The 25,947-nt window shown below is 38.1% G+C and overlaps 1 protein-coding gene across 1 annotated transcript; it reads right to left on the reverse strand.

Moving 5' to 3' along the window:
* Window positions 1–945: 945 nt before the first annotated feature.
* On the reverse strand, window positions 946–25,831 carry LOC139936978 (actin-histidine N-methyltransferase-like). The gene is made up of 14 exons (XM_071931879.1): window positions 25,661–25,831; window positions 22,776–22,892; window positions 21,867–21,962; window positions 21,217–21,362; window positions 19,658–19,730; window positions 13,444–13,554; window positions 12,848–12,928; window positions 11,457–11,521; window positions 9,788–9,846; window positions 9,292–9,406; window positions 8,133–8,374; window positions 7,056–7,144; window positions 5,995–6,155; window positions 946–5,403 (listed from the first exon to the last, which is right to left on the reverse strand). Exons 2-14 carry the CDS (start codon window positions 22,873–22,875, stop codon window positions 4,831–4,833), a joined length of 1,911 nt encoding a protein of 636 aa, XP_071787980.1. The 5' UTR covers window positions 22,876–22,892; window positions 25,661–25,831; the 3' UTR covers window positions 946–4,830.
* Between the last annotated feature and the right edge of the window lie 116 nt (window positions 25,832–25,947).

Below are 25,947 nucleotides of genomic sequence, written 5' to 3' on the forward strand. Positions count from 1 at the left end.
TGTATGTCTGGTCACAATTTCATGGTAATTCCTGCACCCAACAAGGACCAGATTCATAGAGCTGCTTAAAGGCAGTAGACACTATTGGTAATTACTCAAAATAATTATTAGCATAAAACCTTACTTGGTGCAGAGTAATGGGGAGAGGTTAACGGTATAAAACATTGTGAGAAACGGCTCCCTCTGAAGTGACATAGTTTTCGAGAAAGAAGTAATTTTCCCTGAATTTGATTTTGAGACCTCAGATTTAGAGCTTGAGGCCTCGAAATCAACCATCTAAACGCACACAACTTCGTATGACGAGGGTGTTTTTTCTTTCATTATTATCTCGCAACTTCGACGACCAATTGAGCTCAGATTTTCACAGGTTTGTTATTTTATGCATATGTTGAGATACATCAAGTGAGAAGACTGGTCTTTGACAATTACCAATAGTTTCCAGTCACTTTAAACAAAAATTAATGCGTAACATTTTTCAGCTTCAAGGATGATATTTGACCATTGTGAATATCCCCCCCCCCTTATTCTAGATCTTGGGGACTTCCTGGATGTTACAACTTAGGAGGTTTACAGGCTCTGTGCATAACCAGAAATACAAAACTACAGGCTTGATTGAACACACTGGGGACTTTTTCATTCTCCCTACAGTGACAGCTTTACAATAACATCTGAAAACCCAGGATTTATTTTATATATTAATTTTGGTTTTTACCCATACACCGATGTGTGTTAGCACATACTCAGTACTTTCCCCGAGTCCTGTGAAAAAAATTACTTACAGGCATGTTACTCGGGTGGGATTCGAACCCATGACCCTTGCAATTCTAGAGCAGTGTCTTACCAACTAGACTACCGAGGTTGCCCGGTAGCTAGAGGCAGTTCGAATCCTATGTTTTGGAAAATCCTGATATCGCAAATGAATCAAGAGGAAATCATACACCTTGATAAGCTTAGCTGATCAGAACCTATCATTCCTTTATTCTCAATTTCTCATTCATAAAATCACCCTGTACATTGATATAGATATACATGGAGAATTTTAACATACATGACCCATTGCCATATAATATACTGTACACAAATCACAGTTACTTTAAGAGAACAAAAAATAAAATCAAATCATAATCAATCTATTCAATACTCTTATAATCTTTTTAAAGAGTTGGATTTGAAAAGAATTGAAAACACTTATTCATAATATCAAGCTGCAAATTATTTGAGAAAGACATTTTAAGATGTTTGTAATATCTGATTGTTACTAATTATTTGTATGGAAAGTGAGTATTGACCCATTTCACCTGACATCATCATCAGAATAATCTTGGATGCGCCATTTTGGTGGTCAATGTCAACGTGTGTTATTCAGTGAAGTGCGCATTTTTAGGTGACGCAGTGTTTACACATAAGCCTGTTGACCACCAACATGGTGAGCGTGGCATCAGTCGCCGCGTGTGACGCACGTGCAAGGGGTCAATAATCAGTAGTATTGCATTACTTTGATGGCCCAAAATTTGTACTACTTAAATATTGACAGAAATATCAGCCTTGGTCATTTTACCATAAACAAAATAATCTCAAGGAATGTATTTGTTTATAAAAAATACAACTACAGGATATCAGACAAATGGAACAGTATAAATCAAGAATGTGTTCCAAGAATAAACCATGTTTTGATTTTGTGCATTTGTTACATGTGGAAACAAATTGAGCAGCAATAAACTGCTTTGATAAGAAACTACTTAAGGAAAACAATTATCGGCCGAGTAAAAACCTGTGTGGGACCAGTTAAGAACAATGCACTCACATGCACCTCAACAAAGTATGATTTTGTTGATGTTACAACAAATACTGTTTATCATTGAGCAATATATATTGACTTTAATAGTGCTTACTTGCCATATTTGAAGCTGAAATTGGTGCATCAATGTTTGGGTACAAAATTTCTGTAAAGTTTGAATCTAATTATTTTACATCTGTTGCACATGGCTCTGTTTGCTGTAACAGAAACAGGGAACTCTGCACTTGTGCCAAGCATATTTCACATTTAAGCAGGGAATTTCTGCTAAGCATTCTTCGCTTACACAACTAGTGAGAAAAACTGTTACCGCAAGAGCAGATACTGTGCCACTTTTAAAATGATTTATATTAATACTCAGCATAAATTATCTCTTCTCTAACACGTTTCAATAAAGACAACACAAAACAAAATTTCAAAGAAGTTAACAAGTTCGCGTGGTATCGTGCCCTCCAAAGCGAAATGAAAAGGTTGTAAAAAACTCATTTTAAATACTTTGTACAAGTTTGAAAGATAAGTTTTATAAAAGCTTTATCTATAACAAAAAAAGGAAAGGAATGTTATACTTGTACTAGACAATTACTTAACACTTGTAATTTGACAAATAACTTCTTGCTAGAGTTTTTGTAAACATGTCACAATGGCCCCCAAAAACCAACAACAAAGTTTAACAGTTATGGAAGAAAATTGGTCTCAAAAACATTATAACTACACTAAAGGAATGTAAAGTTTATGATGGAAAAATACTCAAAGGTGAATCCTCAACATGTAATTGTGAGGAAAATAGAGGTTTTAAACTTTGTACATTTTGGATAATTTGTTCTAATTTTTCTATCAAATCAAATCTTATCAACCTTAACCAATACAGAAACAATAGATTCAAATGAGAGTAAAAAAAGTTGCCATTTTGGAATAAAATTTTAGTAAAGAGTAACCACTTCACGTCTGATGAACGTCTTTTTCAAAGGAAAATAAAAGTTTCTGTGGAAAGTTGTTTAATGGTAAAGATTTTTTAATGCTGACATAAAGTGGTTAAAACAATACTTTCTGACCGTCTAAAAAGAAAAGAAAAAAATTGCTTCTTTTATAGACCTACATTGAAAAGTAAACAAGTTTTGTGCGTATTTTCCTGGATAAAACACATCAGATATTTAATGCTTTTTAAAATACATTTGTTTTTGATTTCCCTGTGTGTTAGAACAAGAGTTATGTACACGTGCAACCGTTTTAAACCCTGCATATTTTTCCAATGTAGGAAGTCTAACACTGATGAAGGACATCATCCATCCCTCAAAAGTGGTTTTAGTCTTCTCGTAATTATCTTAAAACACACAGGACCTACAACTTAACCCGAATCTGAAGGATGAGGAAACTTTGGTTGAGTGTCCTTCTCAAGGACACAAGTGCCATGACCGGTACCTGAACCAACACTCTGACAGCACCAGAACTCGAGCCCGGTGCGCGAGACCACTCTGCCACACAACAAAAAGCGGAGGGTGTGTGGTCTGGGCCCGATTTCATGGCTCTGCTTTAATACCATCGAGTTCAGCGCTTACAATCATCATTCAAGCGCCAAATTTTTGCACCAGCTGTGGAAACGTAGAATTCCTCAAGCGTCAATTCTTTGCTTATGGTAAGCAGAGCCATGAAGAAACATTGAATTCCTCAAGCGCCAATTCTTTGCTTACGGTTAGCAGGGCCAGGAAGATTGGCCCAGAACTACCAAAGCACAAAGTACAATTTGTTTGTAATTTGACCCACTAAAATAGTAGACAGAATACCTACATGGGGCTATAGAGGACTTGACATAACTTATACTAACCAGCCTGTTACATCAGAACTGTTCTCTACACTAAAACATCAACCGTTCTAGGACTTTTAAAAGAAAATATAATATAGCCGCTACATCAGCTTACATCTCCATTGCACATAATAATCATCGGCACAATACTTATTATTACATCTGTTACAATTTTTGTGCATATCCGTACTCTGTAGCACATACTTGTTATCAAATTGCCAACATACATGTCTTGTTCCCTGTGTGTATAAACAGTATTGAAACACAATTCTGATTATACGAAAAAGGGCATCCGACTATTTTTCATCTGGACTCATTTTGGTTAAGCATTGATAAAGGTCAGTACAGAGCAATTTCAGGTGCTGACCGTACATCATTTTGCAATTAAAAAATTTAAGGATTATTTTTTATGCGTGGATCCTTTACTAATGCTCAACTTTCATAACGTAGTTTCATTGAATAATTTTTTAAGAGAGATGTGACTTCTCGCCTCGATTTCACAGACAGCTAAGATCGATCTTAAGATGTGTGTCAAGTCTTAATTGCTAAGCAATATGTGATGTCACAATACAAATCACTAAGGTATATAATGACAACTCATCTTAAGTTGAATCTTAGGTGCTTTGCGAGATCGACCCCACCCACAAAATGAGTGTAAACACCCAAACACTTATTTACATATCATACAGTAAACAAAAATGATCAAAAACGAAACCAAAAAGTCCTAAACCTTTGTTCTGTTGAAGTGTTGGAAAAACAACTGTAAAACTTTCAGTTAAAAACAAAAATTCCTCAAGACAAATGTTGTCGTCAGTTTGTTGGTTCAAATAACTTTAAAGGGTCTGGGTACTTTTTTTAACACAAAACACAATGTCCACAGATTTATATTCAAGATAATGATAGCAGAAAGCTTCCCTGAAAATATTACTTGCTGAGGTGCTGTAGTTTTTGAGAAATGAGTAAAACAAAATAATAAAATAATTTTCGTTTCACTGAGACAACAATTATTTTTGTGCCTTGTTTTACTCATTTCTCAAAAACTACAGCACCTCAGCAAGTAATAAGGGAAGCTTTCTACCATCAGTATCTTCAAACTGAGTAAGTCTAGTGTAAATCTGTGGGCATTATGTTTTGTGTTACAAATAGTACCCAAATCCTTGAAGAAGTGTTTCTATTCCCAAAGTCAAGAAACAAAAAATTTAGAGCAAAAAAAACCTTGTAAGATGACAAAGTTTTATTCTGCACCATTCTCAATGCAGTCATTGACAGTCTCCTGACCATTAGTCAGTGTGGTAGTCTGGTTATCAGCCTTCCCATCTAGTTTACCTCCGCTGTTCAGATTGATTCCAGTCAGTGAGTTGTTGAGACTGTCCACAGAGACAGAGCCGTTGATCTTACCGTGATGTCCCCCGTTAATAAGGTTTCCATTTTCAAAGGATTTCTTTGTCCTGCTCGTTGAATCCTCCGAGATGGAGTCCTCACTGTAGTCACTCTGTAACGAGGAGAGCGAATTCCGATTGAAGGATACGCTATCATCCGAATGGCTGTCCGTCATCTTGTTGACCCCACCTGATGTCTCGTCCTCATCTTCCTTTACATCGCCAACGTCTGCAGGTTTCTCCGCATCATCTGCCTCCATCTCCTCCTGATAGACGATGGCATCATCGGCCAGTTCCTCTAAGATTCTTCGGCGTGTCTTGATGTATGAGATGGCATTGTTGAGGATGCGTTTCTCTGACAGCCGGAGCTGTATGCAGAGGGCAGAGTTTGGTGTGGCGTCTTTCTGGGAGAGTTGCTCCGTGTCCTCCTGAACAGGTAAATATATAACAGAAGCTTTTAGAAATTGAAATCTTGCATGAAGTATTCAAGTTTGAGGGGTTTGCGGTTTTCTATACTGCTATAAACTTGTGTATTTTTTATGATTTGTGGATGCCTTATTCATTATGCCTTATTCCGGTGATCGTTCATACAAAATGAACCTCATTACTTTGAACTTTTTACTGCCAGATGATTTCATTTTAAGTCCATGAGACCAAGGTCTGTAATGTTGGAGTCCAGTTTGGATAATTATTGGACTCTTCGCAGCATCATTCCCAAAATGGTTATTTACCGCCCATTTGTCCAAATGAGGCAAGGTCGTGTCACAGTGGACAATGTTGGTGTGAACTGTCTACATGAAGTTGTCAACCTTGTTTTTAAAGGTTTGTTGTACAATAAATTTAAGAGCGTGGGGTGGACAAGTTTCCATGTTTTTGTAACTGTTTTCCAAATAAGGTAAGGTTCTACGTCCGAGTTATATAAACTTGTCCCTCTTTTTCTAAGACTTGCGAGACAAATAACGCCTTGTGCGAAGACTAAAATCATTGGACACTGAATTGGACACTCCATGATAACTCACCTCTATTGTGGTCTTGTATTGCCTGAGTAGTAAGACTAGTCTCGTTTCAAGGAATGACCATACTCGCAGCTCGTTAGCTTTACTGATCAAGCAATTTGGGCGTACCAGACGCCCTAACGACTCCGTCTTGTTCTTATCAAACATACGAACCAACAATTCCTCTGTAAGTTTGGAGGGAAAATGACTAACAAATGTGTATCAAATAACATCAGTACAGGTTACTGTCTGTGAGTGGGGAATCTTGTTACTGTTAAAAACCATTGACTGGCCTTTGGCCTCGGGAAATAGGTCCCTCTTCTAGTCACCAAAAGTCCCTCGGGAAATAGAGTACACTAGTTACCGAATTATGCCAGTCAATATGTGTTTTATAGCACACCTCTGTCTTAAATGTCACATAAGAACAGAAATCTGGAAAAGAAAGTAAGTAAAACTTAGTGCCCGCCCGGGTACTATTCCCGCAAAACAAACAGCGTGATCACTAGACTATATAATAGTTCATCCCACGTGACCGTGTTTCAGCCAACCAGAATACAGAACAAACAAGAGGTGGGTTATAATTATAAATATTCATCTATTCCCACCTAATGCAGGCCAGGTGACATGTTTCTGGCAGTGGCTTAAGAATGCAATGCAGAAGGTGCTATATACATGGAAATGAGTCATAATTTATAACATATCTTTACCTATCCTGTTAAAAAAAAATAAAAAAAATATGAGCACTTTAATATATGAACCCAATATTATTTATACCACACAAACACTTTTGCAGGACATGACATTGAAGTGAAGGGCTGGTAAAGCCATTTTTGAAAAGTTTACCAGTTATTGCCTGTAGATGGATCCGGTCGGTGTTGACCATAAAACCACATTTTCTCAAGAGATAAATAAACCCTGGACCATTTAAGAGAATGGTTGCGTTTCTCTACTTTAGTTATGGTGCATTTTGATGATATTCTCAACAACAACATTTCGGCTTTGGATATTAACCACTAAGAGTAGGGCTCCATTTTCTTTTTAGAATACCTGAATGAAGTTTGTTTAATCTGATTGTCCCAGCTTACCTTCATCCATAGAGAAGACCCTGAGGAATGCAATAAGCTCTGGACTGATTGGGTTATCACCGCCCTCTACTGGTAGGTTAATAGACGACCTGCATTGTAGGATCACACAAAACCATGTTAAATTCGTCCAAAAGATTTCTGAAACCAGTTCGGTTATGTGGTAACATTCCTGAGGAACCATGCCATGTTTGTTCCTTCCTTTTAATACTTCGTTTTAAAGGCAGTAGACACTATTGGTAATTACTCAAAATAATTATTAGCATAAAACCTTACTTGTTAAACGAGTAATGGAGAGCTTTTGATAGTATAAAACATTGTGCGAAACGGCTCTCTCTGAAGTGGCCTAGTTTTCGAGAAAGAAGTAATTTTCCACAAACTTGATTTCGAGACCTCAGATTAAGAATTTGAGGTCTTGAAATCTAGCATCTGAAAGCACACAACTTCGTGTGACAAGGGTGTTTTCTTCTTTCATTCTAATCTCGCAACTTAGAGGACCAATTGAGCTCAAATTTTCACAGGTTTGTATTTTTATGTAAATGTTGAGATACACCAAGTGAGAAGACTGGTCTTTGACAATTACCAGTAGTGTCCAGTGTCTTTAATACATCTGGGATAGAGTATAATATTCATTATTGGGGGGGGGGGCACAAAACTTAATAAGATTTGTTGGCGCAGATTTAACATTGATTAAATCTTTGCAGTTAGCTCAGTGGTCTAGTGGTGAGACATCTGCTCTAGTACAGCAAAGGGACTGGGTTTGAATCCAATACGAGTGATGCCTCTGGATTATATTTATTCAAAGGAATTTTTTAAAAAAACACAGTGCTGAGTATATGGTGCTAAATATATATCGGAAATAACCAAACATAAAACTTGTTTTCAGATGTTTCCCACGGGAGACCCTCAAGAAAAGTATAACGGGTTCCTTGCAAAAACTGAACAAAAAGAGGTGTAATTTTTGGCAAGTGAATGAAGGCTTTTCCTTTGGCGTACAGCTTCGGCTCAACACATAATAACGCAGAAAACTAGCTGAAGCCGCCAATTCGGACTTAGCCTTAATACGAGTTAAAGTCTTACTCATTGGATCCCATCATGGCCAGCAGTTGGCTCTTCATCGCGTACAGACGGTCATTCTTACTGACTCCCAACTGGATATTCACGCTGTCACACGCGCTCTCTGGGTACACAAACCCGCTGTACAGCAACAGGTGAGCGTTGGAACGCAGACCATAGAAGATGCAAACCTGCTCTCCGACTGATAGATCGTGAAGTGCCAACCCCTCGCAGCTATCACGCTGCAGGTTGAAACTGGTGGTGATCTAAAGAATTAAGGTAGGATAGACAGTAGTAATCCAAAAAGGAATCAACCGCATGCATGGTGAGTATCTTTTTACAAATAATATTATTTTGATTTTGAGTATAATTAATAACAAAGTTTAGAATAAAATATAAGAATATTTGGGAAAGAGATTTTAAATTGTCTGAATTCTCAAACTACACTCGGTAAAGCTCCTATTGCTGTCTTGAGAGACTGGTAACCATAGGAAGCATGCCATGTCGATATAGGAAACCAACCTGCTGACTGGTACCCATCTTTTAAATGTTTGTTTTGCACTTTTGGGTGCTTAGCACCTGTGTGGCAAAATGTAAGTACTTTGTCAGGTTCGCGCTTTAAGCTTCCATTGTGGAAGTGTCGTGGCCGAGCGGTTAAGATCACCGAATTCAAACTCTGGTGTTTCTGATCAGCAGAGTGTGGGTTCAAATCCCCAGCCGTGACACTTGTGTCCTTAAGCAAGACACTTGACTATTGCTTCGTCCTTCAGATGGGACGTAAAGCCGTTGGTCCCATGTGTTGTGTAACGCATGTAAAAGAACCCAGTGCACTTATCGAAAAGAGAAGGGGTTCGCCCCGGTGTTCCTGGCTGTGGCTGCTTAATGCGCCGTAGCACCTTGTAAAACCCTTATAAGGTGCTAAATAATTGGGTCTCAAAATTCATCACTACAATAACCTATCTTTCTGAAAGTTTGTATATACCCAGCGCCTTAAGTACCTTGTTTGGTAGATACGTGCGCTATATAAGACTTCGATATTATCATCCCAATACAAAAAGGCGTGATGTCCCTTCATTTTGGCAACCAAAGTGTCAGTACGCACGCGTGAGAAATTTACATATTTTGTGGGAAGGGTCTGTTCAGTGTCTGATGTATTACTAGACATGTCCCCCAGTGTACTTACCACTCCGTTAGTATGATTGCACATGTCCCACAGTGGAATCAGAGAAGTCACCAGATGTGAGCCGTTATGTGATGGAATTTGATTCTGTCTCGACATGACGGTCGACACTGCCCATCTATAAACATCCGAATAAATACAGATAGGATTAACTTCACTTTAACAGGTATGATATTTGGTCCTTGGAAAACAAGTAGGAACAAATGTTTGAGCAAAAGGGCTGACCCTTGTTCGTATGGTGTCTACTTTTTGTGATTTTTTCCAAGGGCATAAAAAGCGGAAGTCAGACTAAAGTAGGAAGAATATCATGCCAGCTTTAACCTTTCGCTGTCACAAAATTAGACAGCTCAAAGACCAGGAAACTCTATGATACACTAAGCTAATGGTTTGATAGGTCAGCTGTTTAGTTATCTAAAATACAAAGCAAAATGCGAGGCCACAAACCACAACATTGCAGTGGCATAGCGAGGATATGTTTATTTTATCTTCTTTCTCTCACCTGTATCCATCATAAGTGAAGGAGTCTTTGAACGGTAGCTTGGCTGCATCGACATGAGTCTGACATCAAAACACAAATAATTCAGTTTAGAATTTTAACAAAAATATATACATTTCATTGAGCTGCTGAGTACTTACAAAAAAAAAACATATTACCAACCAAAAGCCCACAATATTCACATTGTAAGTGGTTGGTTCCCAGCAGAGCTTTAAAGCCAGTGGACACTATTGGTAATTGTCAAAGACCAGTCTTCTCACTTGTTGTATCTCAACATATGCATAAAATAACAAACCTGTGAAAATTTGAGCTTGATTGGTCGTCGGAGTTGCGAGATAACTATGAAAGAACAAAACACCCTTGTCCCACAAAGTTGTGTGCTTTCAGATGCTTGATTTCGGGACCTCAAATTCTAAACTTGAGGTCTCAAAATCAAATTCGTGAAAAATTACTTCTTTCTCGAAAACTACTCCACTTCAGAGGGAGCCGTTTCTCACAATGTTTTATACTACCAACCTCTTCCCATTACTCATTACCAAGTAAGGTTTTATGCTAATAATTATTTTGACTAATTACCAATAGTGTCCACTGCCTTTTATGAGCAGATCAATTTATTAACCACAATTTTCTCCTATATGTAGCTCTAGGACATTGCATACGAAGCCCCCAGTTTTAGAAAGTTACTGTAGAATTACATACTTTACAGTGGTCCTATTACATCGAGCCCAGATTATTGTCTACTGGTGGTAGAGTCCCAGACAATTATTTATAAAACCATCTAACAAGGGTCATTTCAAAACCTCTTCTCAGGCTCTGCTCCGGGCTTCGTTTTAATTTTAGTGACACCATGCAAAATACCCACGGCACCAAAATTGATGAAGGAGCCTCAGCCAGAGCCGGAACCCAGCAGTGTCAAAATTGGCAGCTATGGCTACATCACTGCATCACCATGCATTATTACAAAACCCTTAGTAACAGTCATAGCCGTAGCCGCTAATTCGGCTTGGTCTTGGGACAAAGATCTGAGACTCGAATGTCCAGTGGGAGACCCAATTGTTTTTGACTATCCAAGACTATCTCCAGGGCCCAATTTCAAAGCTCTGCTTAAGCAATCTGCTTAAAGGATTTGGGTACTTTTTCTAACACAAAACACAATGTCCACAGATTTACATTAAACTTAAACAGTTTGAAGATAATGATAATACAAAGCTTCCCTTAAATGTTAGTTGCTGAGGTGCTGTAGTTTTTGAGAAATAAATAAAGCAATGTCACAAAAATGTTTTTAAAAGCTAAAATAATTTTCATCTCATGATCAAGCAGACAAAAATTATTTTCATGACATTGTTTAACTCATTTCTCAAAAACTACAGCTCCTCAGCAACTAATATTTTTAGGGAAGCTTTATACTATCATTATCTTCAAACTGTGTAAGTTTAGTATAAATCTGTAGAGATTGTGTTTTTCGTTCTACAAAATGGACATAGACCCTTTAACAAGTTTGTGCTTAGCAGAAATGAGCAGGATACCAGTCATTAATGTTACATATTAAATGGTATTTTGACTAGTAACCTTATTCTTGTAAGCATAATTTTACTGTGCTATGCTGCTTGTTGTGCTTAAGCAGCTCTATGAAATTGGCCCCAGAATGGTATTGCGTTATTTAAGCACCAACCTGGAAGACTTTGTAGAAGTAAGCAAACTGTCTGGTGATGTTTTTGTGTTGCTTAAGAGCGTCGGCTGCATGCAAGAGGTGAGACAAACAATTTTTTAATAAAAATCCACACAGTGGTTAGTCTACAATTACTCTACTTCAACCCACACACAACTCATGCAGGCAAACTTTTAAATGTTAACAGCTACATTTATGTAAACATTTTGATGATGATTTTATAATAAATTGGGGGCTAATCATCCTTACTCGCAGCTAAGAGCTGAATTGCGAAGGACACGGCACCAACGTGTTCGAGAAGCAGGCATACAAGGGCGCCTTTGGCTGCCAGCCACATCAACACATTATGACCACAGAGCACAGCCAAGATCGAAAGTGTTCGATTTTTCCCGAGGGAGGAAAACCGGATGTTCTGGAAAACCCTCGTGGCACAGCAGAGAACCAACGCACAACTCAACTCACATATGGCCCCGACCGGGAATCGACCCGGGTCACCTTTGTGAGAGGCGAGCGCTTTACGCACACACCAACCACGCCTTTTCAAGTGACATACATAGACTACTTCACAAATACTCAGTATGCACATGTGAGCTATGCATGCTGACCTAGACCAGCATGCACCATTATTCCAAAGGCACACGTACTGAATATTTGCAAACTAGTCTACGCAGCTATTTTTAGTAATTTTTAGATTTTAAAACACAAACCATCTGTCAGAACATGGAATTACAACAAATTAAAAAAAAACTCATACAAGCTACCAAGCACATGAGTTTGCTCAGCCATACAAAGTGATATAAGTTGCATGAAATGGTACCCCCGCTAACTGTTTGATGCACTGATGCCCCTCCAACCAGTTCAACACAATTTGGGGCCCCATGATTTACACATCCAGCCATTGGCGAGCATTAGCAAACACAACCCAATTAGGTCTTCAGTCATTGGTAAAGCATTTTTGGACAGCTGTAATTTATTGGGTTAGTAAGGATCCATTTCAAGATGGAGAATTTCAATAGCTTCCAAATACGTTCTAAAAAGACTGATGTTCCGTAAAAAATAAACTTAACCTCAACCTGTGACGTCATGCTAATTATTTCACAGAAATGGCGTGATGGATACAAATTAAACAATACTGGGCCATTTGTGCGAAATAATGGAGCAATCAAACAATATGCAGCATGACGTCACTGGTGGAGGTGTAGTTACATAATGTCCTTAGTGTAAGCGCCGGATATTTTAAGCAAAAGCTACAGCAAAAGAACCAAGTGCTACTGATGGCTTTGCCAATGGCTATGGCTGGATCGCTGAAAAGGCCTGTTCCGTATCACTGGTCGCTGCAGCTAATAGCCATAGCCAAACCCAAAGTGGCTGGATTTGGATGCAGCATTACTTACTGTATGTTGGAGATCCTTGCAGTTGCTGTAATTCATCCGGAGAGAAATACAGAGGAACTTGGTACGACGTCGGCAAAATGTCTTGAAGATTAGGTTAAGACAAAAACAGCTCATCATCTTATTTGCATTGCGACCATTGCCCCAGCATACAAACATATTTATTTTAGCAAGTACTTGAAAGAACTGCTGGCCGCACCACCAATGCTGGGCTTTTGCTTACAATAATATACAAATTAAGTGTCTTCCTCAATGATTTACACAATTTCTCAAACGGGACAGCATAATGATTTGAATAGAAATGTACCTGATTCAGGTAACTGACTCCAAAAATGGTGGAAGTGGTATATGCACTACAATTCCATTATATCCTGTATCAGTCTGCCGTTACTTGGATGCATTTGTAGTGACCGTATTTTTGCTTACCTTATTTCCAATTTGAAACATATTCAGGAAATGTATACAGGAGATTGGTCTAGTTCGTAATGGCCAGTTCTAGCTGACAGCATCGGGTCGGCCAAGACGTAAAGAGTCACAAAGCACATTGAGAAAACATCAAAATTGTTCAGAGTGACCTGAGATTTATTTCAAAAGGATACCTATGTAAGGTTTCCAGAAGGACTGCTCCGACTGGCGTTCCATGAGTAGATACAGAGCTAGGGCCACATGGGCCATCCCTTGCAGTACACGATCCTTCTGTATAAGTGGGCCTGGGGTGACAGAAAATAAAACATATCTTTATTAACTTTAGTTTTACCCATTTACAACGATGTGTGTTAGCAAATGTATATTTAGTACTTTCCCTAGCTCTGTGAAAAAAACTTCAGGCATATTACTCGGAAAGGTCTTTATCTTGCTGCAAGTTACCATCTATTTAACATCTTTATTGAAAATAACATGGAAGGAGAAACAGGGGAAGACAAAGGCTCAGTTATACAGATGTAGTTGCCAGGGACATCGGGGTGCTTCCAGCTGATCTTCCCAACTTAATGAGAGATCGACAGGGATGGGCAAAACTTAGCATGATTCCGACCCCGGTCGACTAGAGAGAGAGAGAGATTGAAAATAATGTACAGATTTGTCTTTGATAAAATGACACATCATCAGACATGTCAGAGCATATGATATGACAAAGTTGTTTTGAGTGGTTTTGCACCATATCCCAAAAGACATTGGCTCTATGAATGTTCACTCTCAACTCCTGCCTTTCTAGTGTTATAACACCCCTTCAAATATTCTTCCTTTACATGGGTATAGAACATGTCACTTGAAAATCTCTTAGTTTACCTAGAAACCGCGGCCGTGTGATAGTGCATCGTTTGCCGTGTGATAGTGCATTGTTTGTCGTGTGATAGTCCGACGACTATCACATGGCGTGCAGTACCCAGACGTCTTTTCTCCCAGTGACCTTAAACCCAATCAGTTGTGCATCTGTGTATCTTAAACACGCGTGCGAACGTTACGTGTACAAAGATGATGAAAAGTCTGTTGTGGTGTTTTAAAACAAAATATTGACTGCTTCACTCGAAGCAGTCAATATTTGTCCAGGTTAATAAATGTGTAACGATTATGTCGTTTTCCCTTCTCTTTCTCGGCCCAATCGAAGGTTGCAAACACTTTTTTTAAATAAACCCCAAAATAGCAACAGTCAATTTACAGAGCAAAAGTCTGAATATATAAAAAAATCTGAGTGATCACAAACACAACCTTTAAAAAAAATCTAGCATCTGGCCTCGTGCACAGGGGGGGGGGAGGGCATGGAAATATCTTAAATCCATTTCAAACCAGAGTGCAAACCTTGATTGATCTGGGGCAATTCCATATACGTGGGTTTTTCTTCCATCTCACTAACGACAGACAAATGCCGAGATTTTGCAGATGATATAAAACAAGTTTCGACTTGAAGTTGATTGATGAATGAGTAAGGGGTGGCCTGTAGTATGTCACTTTTCATCAATGTATTGACATTAATTTCCTGTGCAGGAAGTATCTCTCTCAATAAAGTGAATATGACGGGCCAATTACATCTAGCGCTCCCTCAACAACATTGCTAAGCGCTGGAGTGGGGGGAGGGGGAGGGGGAGGGGACCACACAGACGCTTAGCACTTAGCAGACAAACATTCATAGCACGAATTGAATACTAACTAGGTTTATCATTTCATATGTCTTTTCTAAAAGGCTAAAGGACTATGCTAGGGTTGAAAAGTGTCGGGCTGCTAAGGAAGTATCTCTCTCAATAAAGTGAATATGACGGGCCAATTACATCTAGCGCTCCCTCAACAACATTGCTAAGCGCTGGAGTGGAGGGAGGGGGAGGGGGAGGGGACCACACAGATGCTTAGCACTTAGCAGACAAACATTCATAGCACGAATTGAATACTAACTAGGTTTATCATTTCATATGTCTTTTTTAAAAGGCTAAAGGACTATGCTAGGGTTGAAAAGTGTCAGGCTGCTAAGGAAGTATCTCTCTCAATAAAGTGAATATGACGGGCCAATTACATCTAGCGCTCCCTCAACAACATTGCTAAGCGCTGGAGTGGGGGGGAGGGGGAGGGGGAGGGGACCACACAGACGCTTAGCACTTAGCAGACAAACATTCATAGCACGAATTAAATACTAACTAGGTTTATCATTTCATATGTCTTTTTTAAAAGGCTAAAGGACTATGCTAGGGTTGAAAAGTGTCAGGCTGCTAAGGAAGTATCTCTCTCAATAAAGTGAATATGACGGGCCAATTACATCTAGCGCTCCCTCAACAACATTGCTAAGCGCTGGAGTGGGGGGGAGGGGGAGGGGGAGGGGACCACACAGACGCTTAGCACTTAGCAGACAAACATTCATAGCACGAATTAAATACTAACTAGGTTTATCATTTCATATGTCTTTTTTAAAAGGCTAAAGGACTATGCTAGGGTTGAAAAGTGTCAGGCTGCTAAGGAAGTATCTCTCTCAATAAAGTGAATATGACGGGCCAATTACATCTAGCGCTCCCTCAACAACATTGCTAAGCGCTGGAGTGGAGGGGGGAGGGGGAGGGGGAGGGGACCACACAGACGCTTTAAAGACTAAAGGACTATGCTAGGGTTGAAAAGTGTAACTTGTTTTGTGTGTTTATACCATAGGTCCTTTTGGTTGGTAAGCAGTAGTCCTAGTAAGCAGGTTGCAACAGCTAGTTCTATTTTCTCAAATACAGAAAAGTGAACTTTTTTCCAATCAAGTAGTAGGTTTAAAGAGATATACATAAATATAAATTCATCATGAAAACCTTATTACTTGCCTAGGATTTTATATTAGAGAGGGCAAGGCCATTTTCTTTCTTGCAAACTGCACAATTTTTCTTGAAGTTGACCATGGAAAAGAAATATGATGATCGTAACCTTTTTTTTCTCAGAAGAATCCCCACAATATCTCAACTTAGTTCTTTTCGTCAATCATCACTGCCCCCCCCCCTCCACCACAAAAACCACACCACGTCTTTAAAACAAATGAACCAAGGCTTCGCTTCAGCGACAGACGTCCTCAATTAGCAATTCTCTTTCCCACATCTTGGCTTATTTTCCAGAGCTTGCCAAAATTCCCCCCACAGTATTTCCTGCCTACACTGAAAACCTCCAAACTAAATTGAGCCTGAAATCAGCATGACTTCCTTGGGGGTTTTTCCATCCTGTATCTCAGCAGCATATTGGACACGCAAGCTGACTGTAAGGTGGGTAAATCCCATAAGGTATACAGCACCTGACAGCTCATATAACTATTATATGCACGCATAATACTTCCCCTTCCCGAAATTCTCGACCTTTTTTCTGAACATGTGATTTTAAAGAGGGGCTCTTAGGTTAATTTTTGTTTTTTAGGTTTTGTGATGCACTCAGCCCTTATGAAAGACATTAAAAATCATTTAAAGGGTTATTCTGTTTACATATCGATGTATGGGTAAAACCCTCAAAAGTTATTCTCCATCCCCGATGCAAATTCAATATCTACTCTAAATTAATGCAGTACCTGCTGCTCTAAAGGGGCTCTAAAAGATAATTTAAGTTTTGTGCTGCACTCATTTTCAAATAGATGAAGTCCGCATGAAAATCTCTAGCCTCACACTAAAAGGTTATTTTGTTTACACATCGATGTAAATGTTCTCTATCCCAGATGCAACTTTAACATCTGTTAAATTATTGCGGCAGGCTGCTTCTTAAAGGCAGTGGACACTATTGGTAATTACTCAAAATAATTATTAGCATAAAACTTTTCTTGGTGACGAGTAATGGGGAGAGGTTGGTGGTATAAAACATTGTGCGAAACAGCTCTCTCTGAAGTGCAATAGTTTTCGAGAAAGAAGTAATTTTCCACAAATTTGATTTCGAGACCTCAGATTTAGAACTTGAGGTCTCGAAATCAACCATCTAAACGCACACAACTTCGTGTGACAAGGTCTTTTTTTTCTTTCATTATTATCTCGCAAGTTCGATGACCGATTGAGCTCAAATTTTCACAGGTATGTTATTTTATGCATACGTTGAGATACACCAACTGTGAAGGCTAGTCTTTGACAATGACCAATAGTGTCCACTGCCTTAAATTATAGAATTTGAACTACCTAAGGCCAACTAAAAAAAAATACAAGTTGATCGTTCGGATTTTTCCAAAAAGAGGAGGCCGGATGAGGGACTAATCATTTTTATTTTTTTTTCCCCAAGATGGCCCGCTCAGTATTTCAAATCAAACAGGCCACCAATTCTTTAGTTTGTATCTATTTGTTGCATGAGGACTCCGGATTAACAGGGTCGGATTATTACACTCAAACGATTTGCTGGTAGGCATCACTAAGTTTTGTTTTATGAAACAGACGGTTACACGTGTTCGAGAGTCTATTTATTGAAAGGATGGATTAAAAATAAAAAAGTAAAAAAGCGAAAAAAATCGACGAAAAAATAGTTTAAAAAAGGATACTGCCCCTCAAAAGGATGTGGGCCGGGGCGATCAACTGGTCTTTTATTTTATTTGGCCTAAAGCTGCTAGGCAATCTCTGGGAGACTGGCAAAAGTTGCTGATTCGAATTCACACTCGAGTAATATGCCTCAGGAAAGTACTAACTTGTTGTATACAGTGCTTTGCACACACAGGTGTGGGTAAAACCAAATAATATGTCATTTTGTTTGATATTCTTTCAGAGCGAAATTCGAATTACGTCGAATTCGGATATAAAGAGTAAATGGGTCTTCATATTCCGCAAAGGGGTCTCTAAATTTAAAAAGTGCAATATTATTTCGTTTTGATTGAACGTTTGGGACATTCAGGAATGAACTAACCATTCAGATCCTCATAAAAAATGTACAGACCAACACACTTAAAATGTGATGTCATTGGGAATCGCATAAACCAAATATCACAAGGAGCACTCATAAAGCATAGAGGAAACAAAACTAGTGGGACAACTTAAGGGAATAAAACCACAGGTTAAAAATGACATTTGAAGTGCATTCAAACAAAATCCCAAACTAAAAAAGAGGTGAAGAGAGATATGACTGAATTTAAAAATGGAAGTCGTTAACTGGAAAAACATGTACATGTTTGTCTAGAATTTCATATTAGAGAGGGCAAGGCCACTTTCCTTTTAAAGACACTGGACACTATTGGTAATTGTCAAAGACCAGTCTTCTCACCTGGTGTATCTCAACATTATGCATAAAATAACAAACCTGTGAAAATTTGAACTCAATTGGTCGTCGGAGTTGCGAGATAACTATGAAAGAAAAAAACACCCTTGTCCCACGAAGTTGTGAAAAATTACTTCTTTCTCGAAAACGATGTCACTTCAGAGGGAGTCGTTTCTCACAATGTTTTATACTATCAACCTCTCCCCATTACTCGTTACCAAGAAAGGTTTTATGCTAATAAATATTTTGAGTAATTACCAATAGTGTCCACTGCCTTTAAGAATGGCTCTTCCATTGAAAAGTCTATGGGGAACTTTTCAAGAAGCACCAAGGCCAAGACCAAGACATCAGGGGCCATGGCCTCTTGAGATATTCCAGGCCTGAACATGGCTAACAAAAAGAGCAGTTAAAACAACACCGGATACATTTCTGGCAAAAACACATTAGCTTTGATGCATTTACTTCCTAGGCATGCTAGGACTTTTTGCCTTCAGGTGATATCAATCCTCCAATATCCTCCTCCAATATCCTCCTCTACTCCGCACCAAATATTTTGAAGTTTAGGTAATATTGGACAGCCAGACCGAGTGAAAAGCAATCGTTATTTGTGCCTTCAGCCCTTTAGTCCTTAAAGGAACACGTTGCCTTGGATCGGACGAGTTGGTCTTTGAAAAGCATTTGTAACCGTTTGTTATAAAATGCATATGGTTGGAAAGATGTTATAACAGTAGAATACAATGATCCACACAAACATGCCTCGAAATTGCGTGGTTTTCCTTTTACCCTAGCATAGTCTTTTGCAGGGAACAATTTCGTCCATCTGTTTTGCATAGCAAAATACCTAGACTAAACATCTTGGAATGCTTGTGTTGAGTAGCAAATTACCTTTTTATAGCAGCAACTTTGTTGTTGTTTGCTATGCTAAACAAGGGAAATTTCCCCAGGCATGATATTTGGTCCATAGACAAAAGTAGGAACAAATTTTATCACAAGGTCTACATGTTCTTATGGTGTAGGCTTTAATCACAATTATTCTGATTTTATAAGGGCAAGAAAAATGAGCAATCAGAAGAATATCATGCCTTTGCTCACAGTAAATCAAAATTGGCAAGAAAACAAAACCGCAGATGGCAGAAAATGAAAAGGTTGGTTTACCTAGTGGGGAGCTGAGTGCAGAGTCCTCAGTCAGTATGGCTTTCCTGGGAACGGTAAGAAACGGATCTTGTTCCTGAAATGAACCCCAAGGGGGGAAAGCATCAATCACTGGGCGTTGACATTGATCAATGAGCATGAATCATACAGTTAAATCCTCACAGCAAACAGTGGCATTTTCTTACAAATACATCTACACACAGATGGGAATTGGGTATCTAAAGGCAGCCCCCCCCCCCTTCTCTCAACTTACTTCTTTTACAAAGCATCAGAATAGCACCAATGAATGCTGAAAATCTTTAAAACTTGAGTTTTAAGTTCTCTCATTTTTAAATATTTGTTTTAAATAAAAGATTAACAAAACATGCAATTTAGTTTTAAAGGGAGGGTATACCTATGGTAAAAAGTTAATGGCCATAAAACTTACCTGAAACTAAAACTTAAAATTGGGAATATGATTTAGTCAACAGATATTTATTATATTTGTCAGTTTCCCTTAGTAAAATAACTGAATACTGACTCTCCACATACCAAAAAGGACAGACAACTTTACCTATCTAACCTATGTTCTTGGCTCGGTAAAAACTTTTAAAAATTGGAGGTCTACAAATTTATAATGTTAATCCTCATTTAACCACCATGTAACTACAGTTTGTAAAAAAAAAACCATAAAGAAGCAAGAATTTATATTTATGTGTTTTTCAATTTTCAATGGCCACAGTTGAGGTACAAAGAATGAGGAAATGTTGAATGCCTGAATTCAACTGACGCCATTATTCATCATCAATTTGGCTGCACCTACATGAAATTCAGATTTCCAGGGCGTTACTGTGCAGTTCCATTTTAGAACTAGAAGAATAGCATAATTAAAGCAGCAGAAAATTGGGGAGCCGCAGCCGCTTGTTGACACAGCATATATGAGGATCTGCTGGCTGGCAAGCTATAACTATGCTACTGAATGATGCTAACCATATGGAGTGCCATATTCTGCAACAAACCGCTACCCATCCTCCTTTATCCCTCGTGCAATAACACACAACAATCTCAATTTTAAACGTTCATTATAAATTTATCGCCCAGTCTCATTTTTCTTATCGCTCTTTAGCGGTTTTTCTTGTAATTGTATAGCCATTGTTAGTTTTTTAATGTTTTTAATGTGTCAATGTTTTTACTGTATGCAAGCATTTGAATTACCCTTTTTGGGATCTAATAAAGATTATTGTATTTTATTGTATTGTAGAAGAAGCAGCCCTGCAAGAAACAGACACATTTTTTAATTCTTTGAATTTTAAGACGACTTTATGTAGTACCTTTTAAAAGTTTACAAGGTATTGCAGTGCATTCAGTAGGGTCAAAACTCTTTCTCTTGAAGCGATAACTGTTTTTTTATGTGCACTTAAAAAAACACAGAACCTACTGCTTTAAGACCCATCCGAAGGAAGAAGCAATATTGGTTGAGTATCTCGTTTAAGTGACTTCAGTGCGAGGGGTCTATACTGTAGGTAAAGTTTGATTATTTTAGTATGGGTAGAGAGGAGGGTGACTTCTCGTTTCTTACTCACTTTAATTTCCTTGGTTGCTTTTAGCCCGAGACCAGCTCCATCAAAAGCCTCAATGCTGACTGAGTCACATGATATGCCCAAATCCTGACACCATGTCATGAACTCCTCGATATGTTCCTCTCGATTGTGACCCTCAAAAGAAGTATCTATCCAAAAAAAAATTGCATAAGTTACGCAAAATTGCTTAATTTCTAACTAGGAGACTATAATCTAGCTTGTGCAATGAAATCTTGGGAATATTTCCAAAATGATATTATTAATAAATGCCGAGTGTATAGAGTATAGTATTGTTTAAAGTTAGTGTTAGTTGGATGAAGGCAACCTAGATGAGACCGGTGTTAAAGGTACTGGACACTATTGGTAATTACTCAACTAATTGTTAGCATGAAAGCTGATTTGGTAGCGAGCAATGGAGAGCTGTTGATAGAAAACATTGTGAGAAACGGCTCCCTCTGAAGTAAACGGCTCTCACCAAGTAGGTTTGAACAAAGAATGGTAACACTCGTTTCAAAAAAACTTTTCAAAAGTTGGCTTTTGTAGACAAACAACCATTCTAAATATAACATTCATTCAACTCAAACCCAAAACTTTATCATCCCTTCAGAAAAAATATGTAAATTTTATTTTAAATTTGACTTGTTTTGACTCACCATGTTGCTTCTTGCGTATCTTTTCCACAAGGCTGTTAATTTGCAGATATTCTTCCCACTGCTTGGCTGGGGCCATGGGCGAAGGCCTGGCAGCAACTGAGGAACAAATAATCAAGTTACTGACTGAACTGATTGAAGTTGACAATTCACTTCATTAGGCCCCCTAAATGCCCAGTCACACAGGCCTCGTTAACAGACGAGAACGACAACATTATCAATACACGCACTCTTTGAGCATATTCTGTGCAAAGCAATTCAACCAATAGAAAGTGTTTTCTTTGCGTCGTTATCGTTATCGTTATCGCTGCAGTGGGATTGGGCATTATGTCTAGATTAAGTCCCTAACATAATCGACCCTTTAGAGACCACTTTCTGTAGAATCATCACAAAACGCCTGGACATCGCTAATACTATTTATTTAACATCTATTAAATCATTTGCAGTACCCGATGCAAAAACATAGGATTCGAGCTGCCTCTAGCTACCGGGCAATCTTGTACGTCTAGTTGGTGTGACACTGCTCTAGAATTGCAGAGGTCGTGGGTTTGAATCCTACCCGAATACTATGCCTGTCATTTTTTCACAGGACTCGGGAGGGTATTGAGTATACAGTGCTACACACATTGGTGTATTAGGGGTAGAAAGCAAAACTAATACTATTAATTTATTTCAGCAATTTTTTTGGTTAGTTAAAATGTCAATAAAAAACATCATGAAACAAAAAAGTTGTTTTAGTTTGGGAAATTGTGATGCAATATTAACATACGAAACATTGAAAAATTTCAATATGCAAACAAGACTTTGTCTTTAACCTCTTTCTGTGAATGGAAGTTGGTTAAATACAGACCAATCACATGGCCTTTCCGTTGAAACCCATGCCAAAACAACCAATCAGCAAGCCGTACTTACTTTCAAGAAGCTGAGAGCACAGTGATGTGATTTCTTTCTTATCAGCTTTGGCAACATCTTCTGGATCCAAGTTGTGTTTTCTCTTACTCTTCCTTCCCATCTTGAGATCTCAGTTCCCTGTCAATTTTTAAAAAAAAATGAGAGGGCCTAGAATTTTTATCTTTGAGAGGGCAAGGCCATTTTCATTTTGCAAAGGGGAATTGTATTAGACAATTTAAGTTTATGTGAAACTTTTGAAGCCGGGCACTGAGGGCAAGAGCAACATAAGCCATGGCCTCTGTGAACCCCGTGTAATTCCAGGCCTAAAACAGTGGACTAAGGCATTACGGAAAAACATCCCCCAACACCTCATTTTTTTTTTTTTTTTACCCGAAGTTTTTACAAACCACTATTTCAAGAGCTACACAGTTATGTGAAACTTGCATGATCAGGGATAAAAAAACATATTTGTGCTTAACCCAAAGGGTCATACTTTCCGTGAGTCCTGTGAAAAAAATCCACGTATGCATACGCTGGTGGGATTAGAACCCATAACTTTTGCCATTCTAGAGCTCAGTGGTCTAGTGGTAAGACAGCTGCTCTAAAAAACCATGTGTTGTGGTTTGAATCCTACCCACGTGGTATGCCTACATGGGTTTTCCCCACAGGTCTCTCACCACAAAAAACGCCTGTTTTAACTCTTATTTCAAAGGTTACTCTCCCAGACCCGTTTTTGTTTGTATATGTCTAATAAAGTCATCACTGGCATACTATTGATGTCTGTTCTTGACAAAGAACTTAATAGTGTATTGTTTGCCTTAGTTTACTACTGTTGAGACATTAGCATTTTGGTTTTTGTTGAAATGAAAAAAAACACTTTTTATTATTTTGTGCATCCTGTATATTATTTATTTCCCCCCTCCCCCAAAAAATTCATAAAATAAATCTACCCCATTGGAAAACAATTTTCATGTTTTATGCTTGTTGCGATAACGTAACCCTCCTCCCGACTGCTTCGCTGTCTGGAGAAGGTTATGCTATGTAAACTAGTTTTATGCAACGTTAATATAAATTGCTTAATTCATAATGGGCCTATATTCTAGCGTGTGCAATAAATGCTGAGTGAAGTTAGTTAGTGTTAGTTGGATGGAGGCAACCTAGATGATATTGGTGTTAAAGAGAGCCATAACACTAACACCAACACTAACAGCCCAACAAGATGCAGTAGGGATAACTTTCCGTATGGCGCCACCACTTTTTCACTCATTCTTTTCAAAAAAGGATATCTCATTGAGGTAAATTAGATACTATATTTTTTCATATTGAGTTAAAAAGTGGTGGCACCATACGGAAACTTTGGAGTCCTAGAACACTGTTTTGTTTACAAACTGTTACGTTATTTTTCTCTCTTTTTTTTCTGGATGTATATATGCGGTAACCCTTCTTCTCAGGTAAGAAACAAATTCAGTGGTTTTGGAGTTAATTAACGGCGGATAAATTGGTGGCGACGTCCGGAAGATTATCCTATTTATATATCAAAAGTTTAATAAAAAACAACACTAATATTTATTTCTCTACAAAAAAAAGCCAAGATAAGAAGAAAAGTGGTGTACTGCTTCTGTTTTAAAAAGCTAAAAGATTAAGACTGACTAGTCACTAAGTTGAAACATGGAGGTAGAATTAGACCTCCATGGTTGAAAATTGCTAGAATTTTAGTGAAAATAATATAACTAATACTAATAGTGTCAAAGAAATGGTAACACTAACAAAATAAAACATTTTGCTTAGGCCCTATAAGTATAATATATCGTAGGAGGTCCTGTTTTCGAGGTGTCCCTAATATCGTGGCAAATCTTTTACCTCTATGTGCGTGATGTAAACAGTCCCAAGATAAAAATTGTGTGGTTTTATTCGCCAAGCAAAGAGTCTCCTCTTCTTTGACCAAAACTTAGAAACACGTAAGGCTCCACTGGTCATTTGCATTTGTAAATGCAAAAAGTTTGGTATTTTAGGCATTTCTACAAGGTACACAAATATGTCATAATGTTGAGGCCATATAAAAATATTTGCCCACCGAAAAAGTTTCATCAAACGCTATTTCAATTCACAATTCATGATGATCAAAATCATGTGACTGAATGTTTTGCTGAGCATTCTTGAAAAAAATACCGAGGCTTAAAGAAGCCATGTGCCTTATATCATTTTCTAATATTTTTGGAGATTTTTATTTTGTAACCCTCGTATCAATACTATCAGCTTGTTGATTCAATTATCACTGTTTATTTATACGCTTTATTATAAATATTAAGAAAAAAAATAGAAAAAAAATAAATAGAAATCAGATTTTGAAGCCAGTAATTATTCACACTTTTTATATTTTTTTTATTTTTTTTAATTTTTTGCAAGTTACCATGGTAATTTTAAAAATTTAATAAAAAAATATTTTGAATAAAATGAAGGCAACTGCTGGCTATACAGTCATACACAGAGTCTCAAAGAACACTTGTAGTCACTGCAGATGTTTCTTCCATGTATGGCTTCACCGGGAAACCATACTTTCTCGTTTGCCGTGAAAACAGGAAAAACTCAAAACAAATGGGGCCAGTTGAAGTCATCCAAGATCGGTGTGTGGTGTGAACATTTCAATGTCCATCAAGTTTTAATACATGTTTGCATACTTCGTATTAACAAATGAAGATAATTAGGGCACCGGTTGATATATGGCATCATTATTTTTTTCCCAATACAAAGAAATAGGCATAATAGCGTGATAACTGGTAAGCAGAGGATATAATAATTTATACAATTTTAAACCAATAAATCAATTAAAACTCATAAAATTAATAAAAAGCCACAATATATTTTACAAAAAGCCAATAGACAGTATTCAATAGTCAAATCTTTACCTTATTGTAAAACTTCCACAGCAATTTCAGCACCGACTCTGAGCTACCACACAGCACGACGTGAGCAGTCACAATCAAATACAATTTAGAAACCTTGTCTCATTCTTTTCCAAATGTTCTCCTGCACCAGCCACAACCAAACTGTCTTCCGGTTCCTCCTCCGCCCGTGAACTCGAGATGATTAAATGCAAGGTGGTTTGATAAAATGGCCATGGTTCGCCAAACGAGGGCGCTATTTAAGTTTTCTTCTTTCGACTTACTTAATTTGCTCGTTGGTGGCAGCAGAC

Source organism: Asterias amurensis, chromosome 1 (genome assembly GCF_032118995.1).
Source record: "Asterias amurensis chromosome 1, ASM3211899v1".
NCBI lineage: Eukaryota > Metazoa > Echinodermata > Asteroidea > Forcipulatida > Asteriidae > Asterias > Asterias amurensis.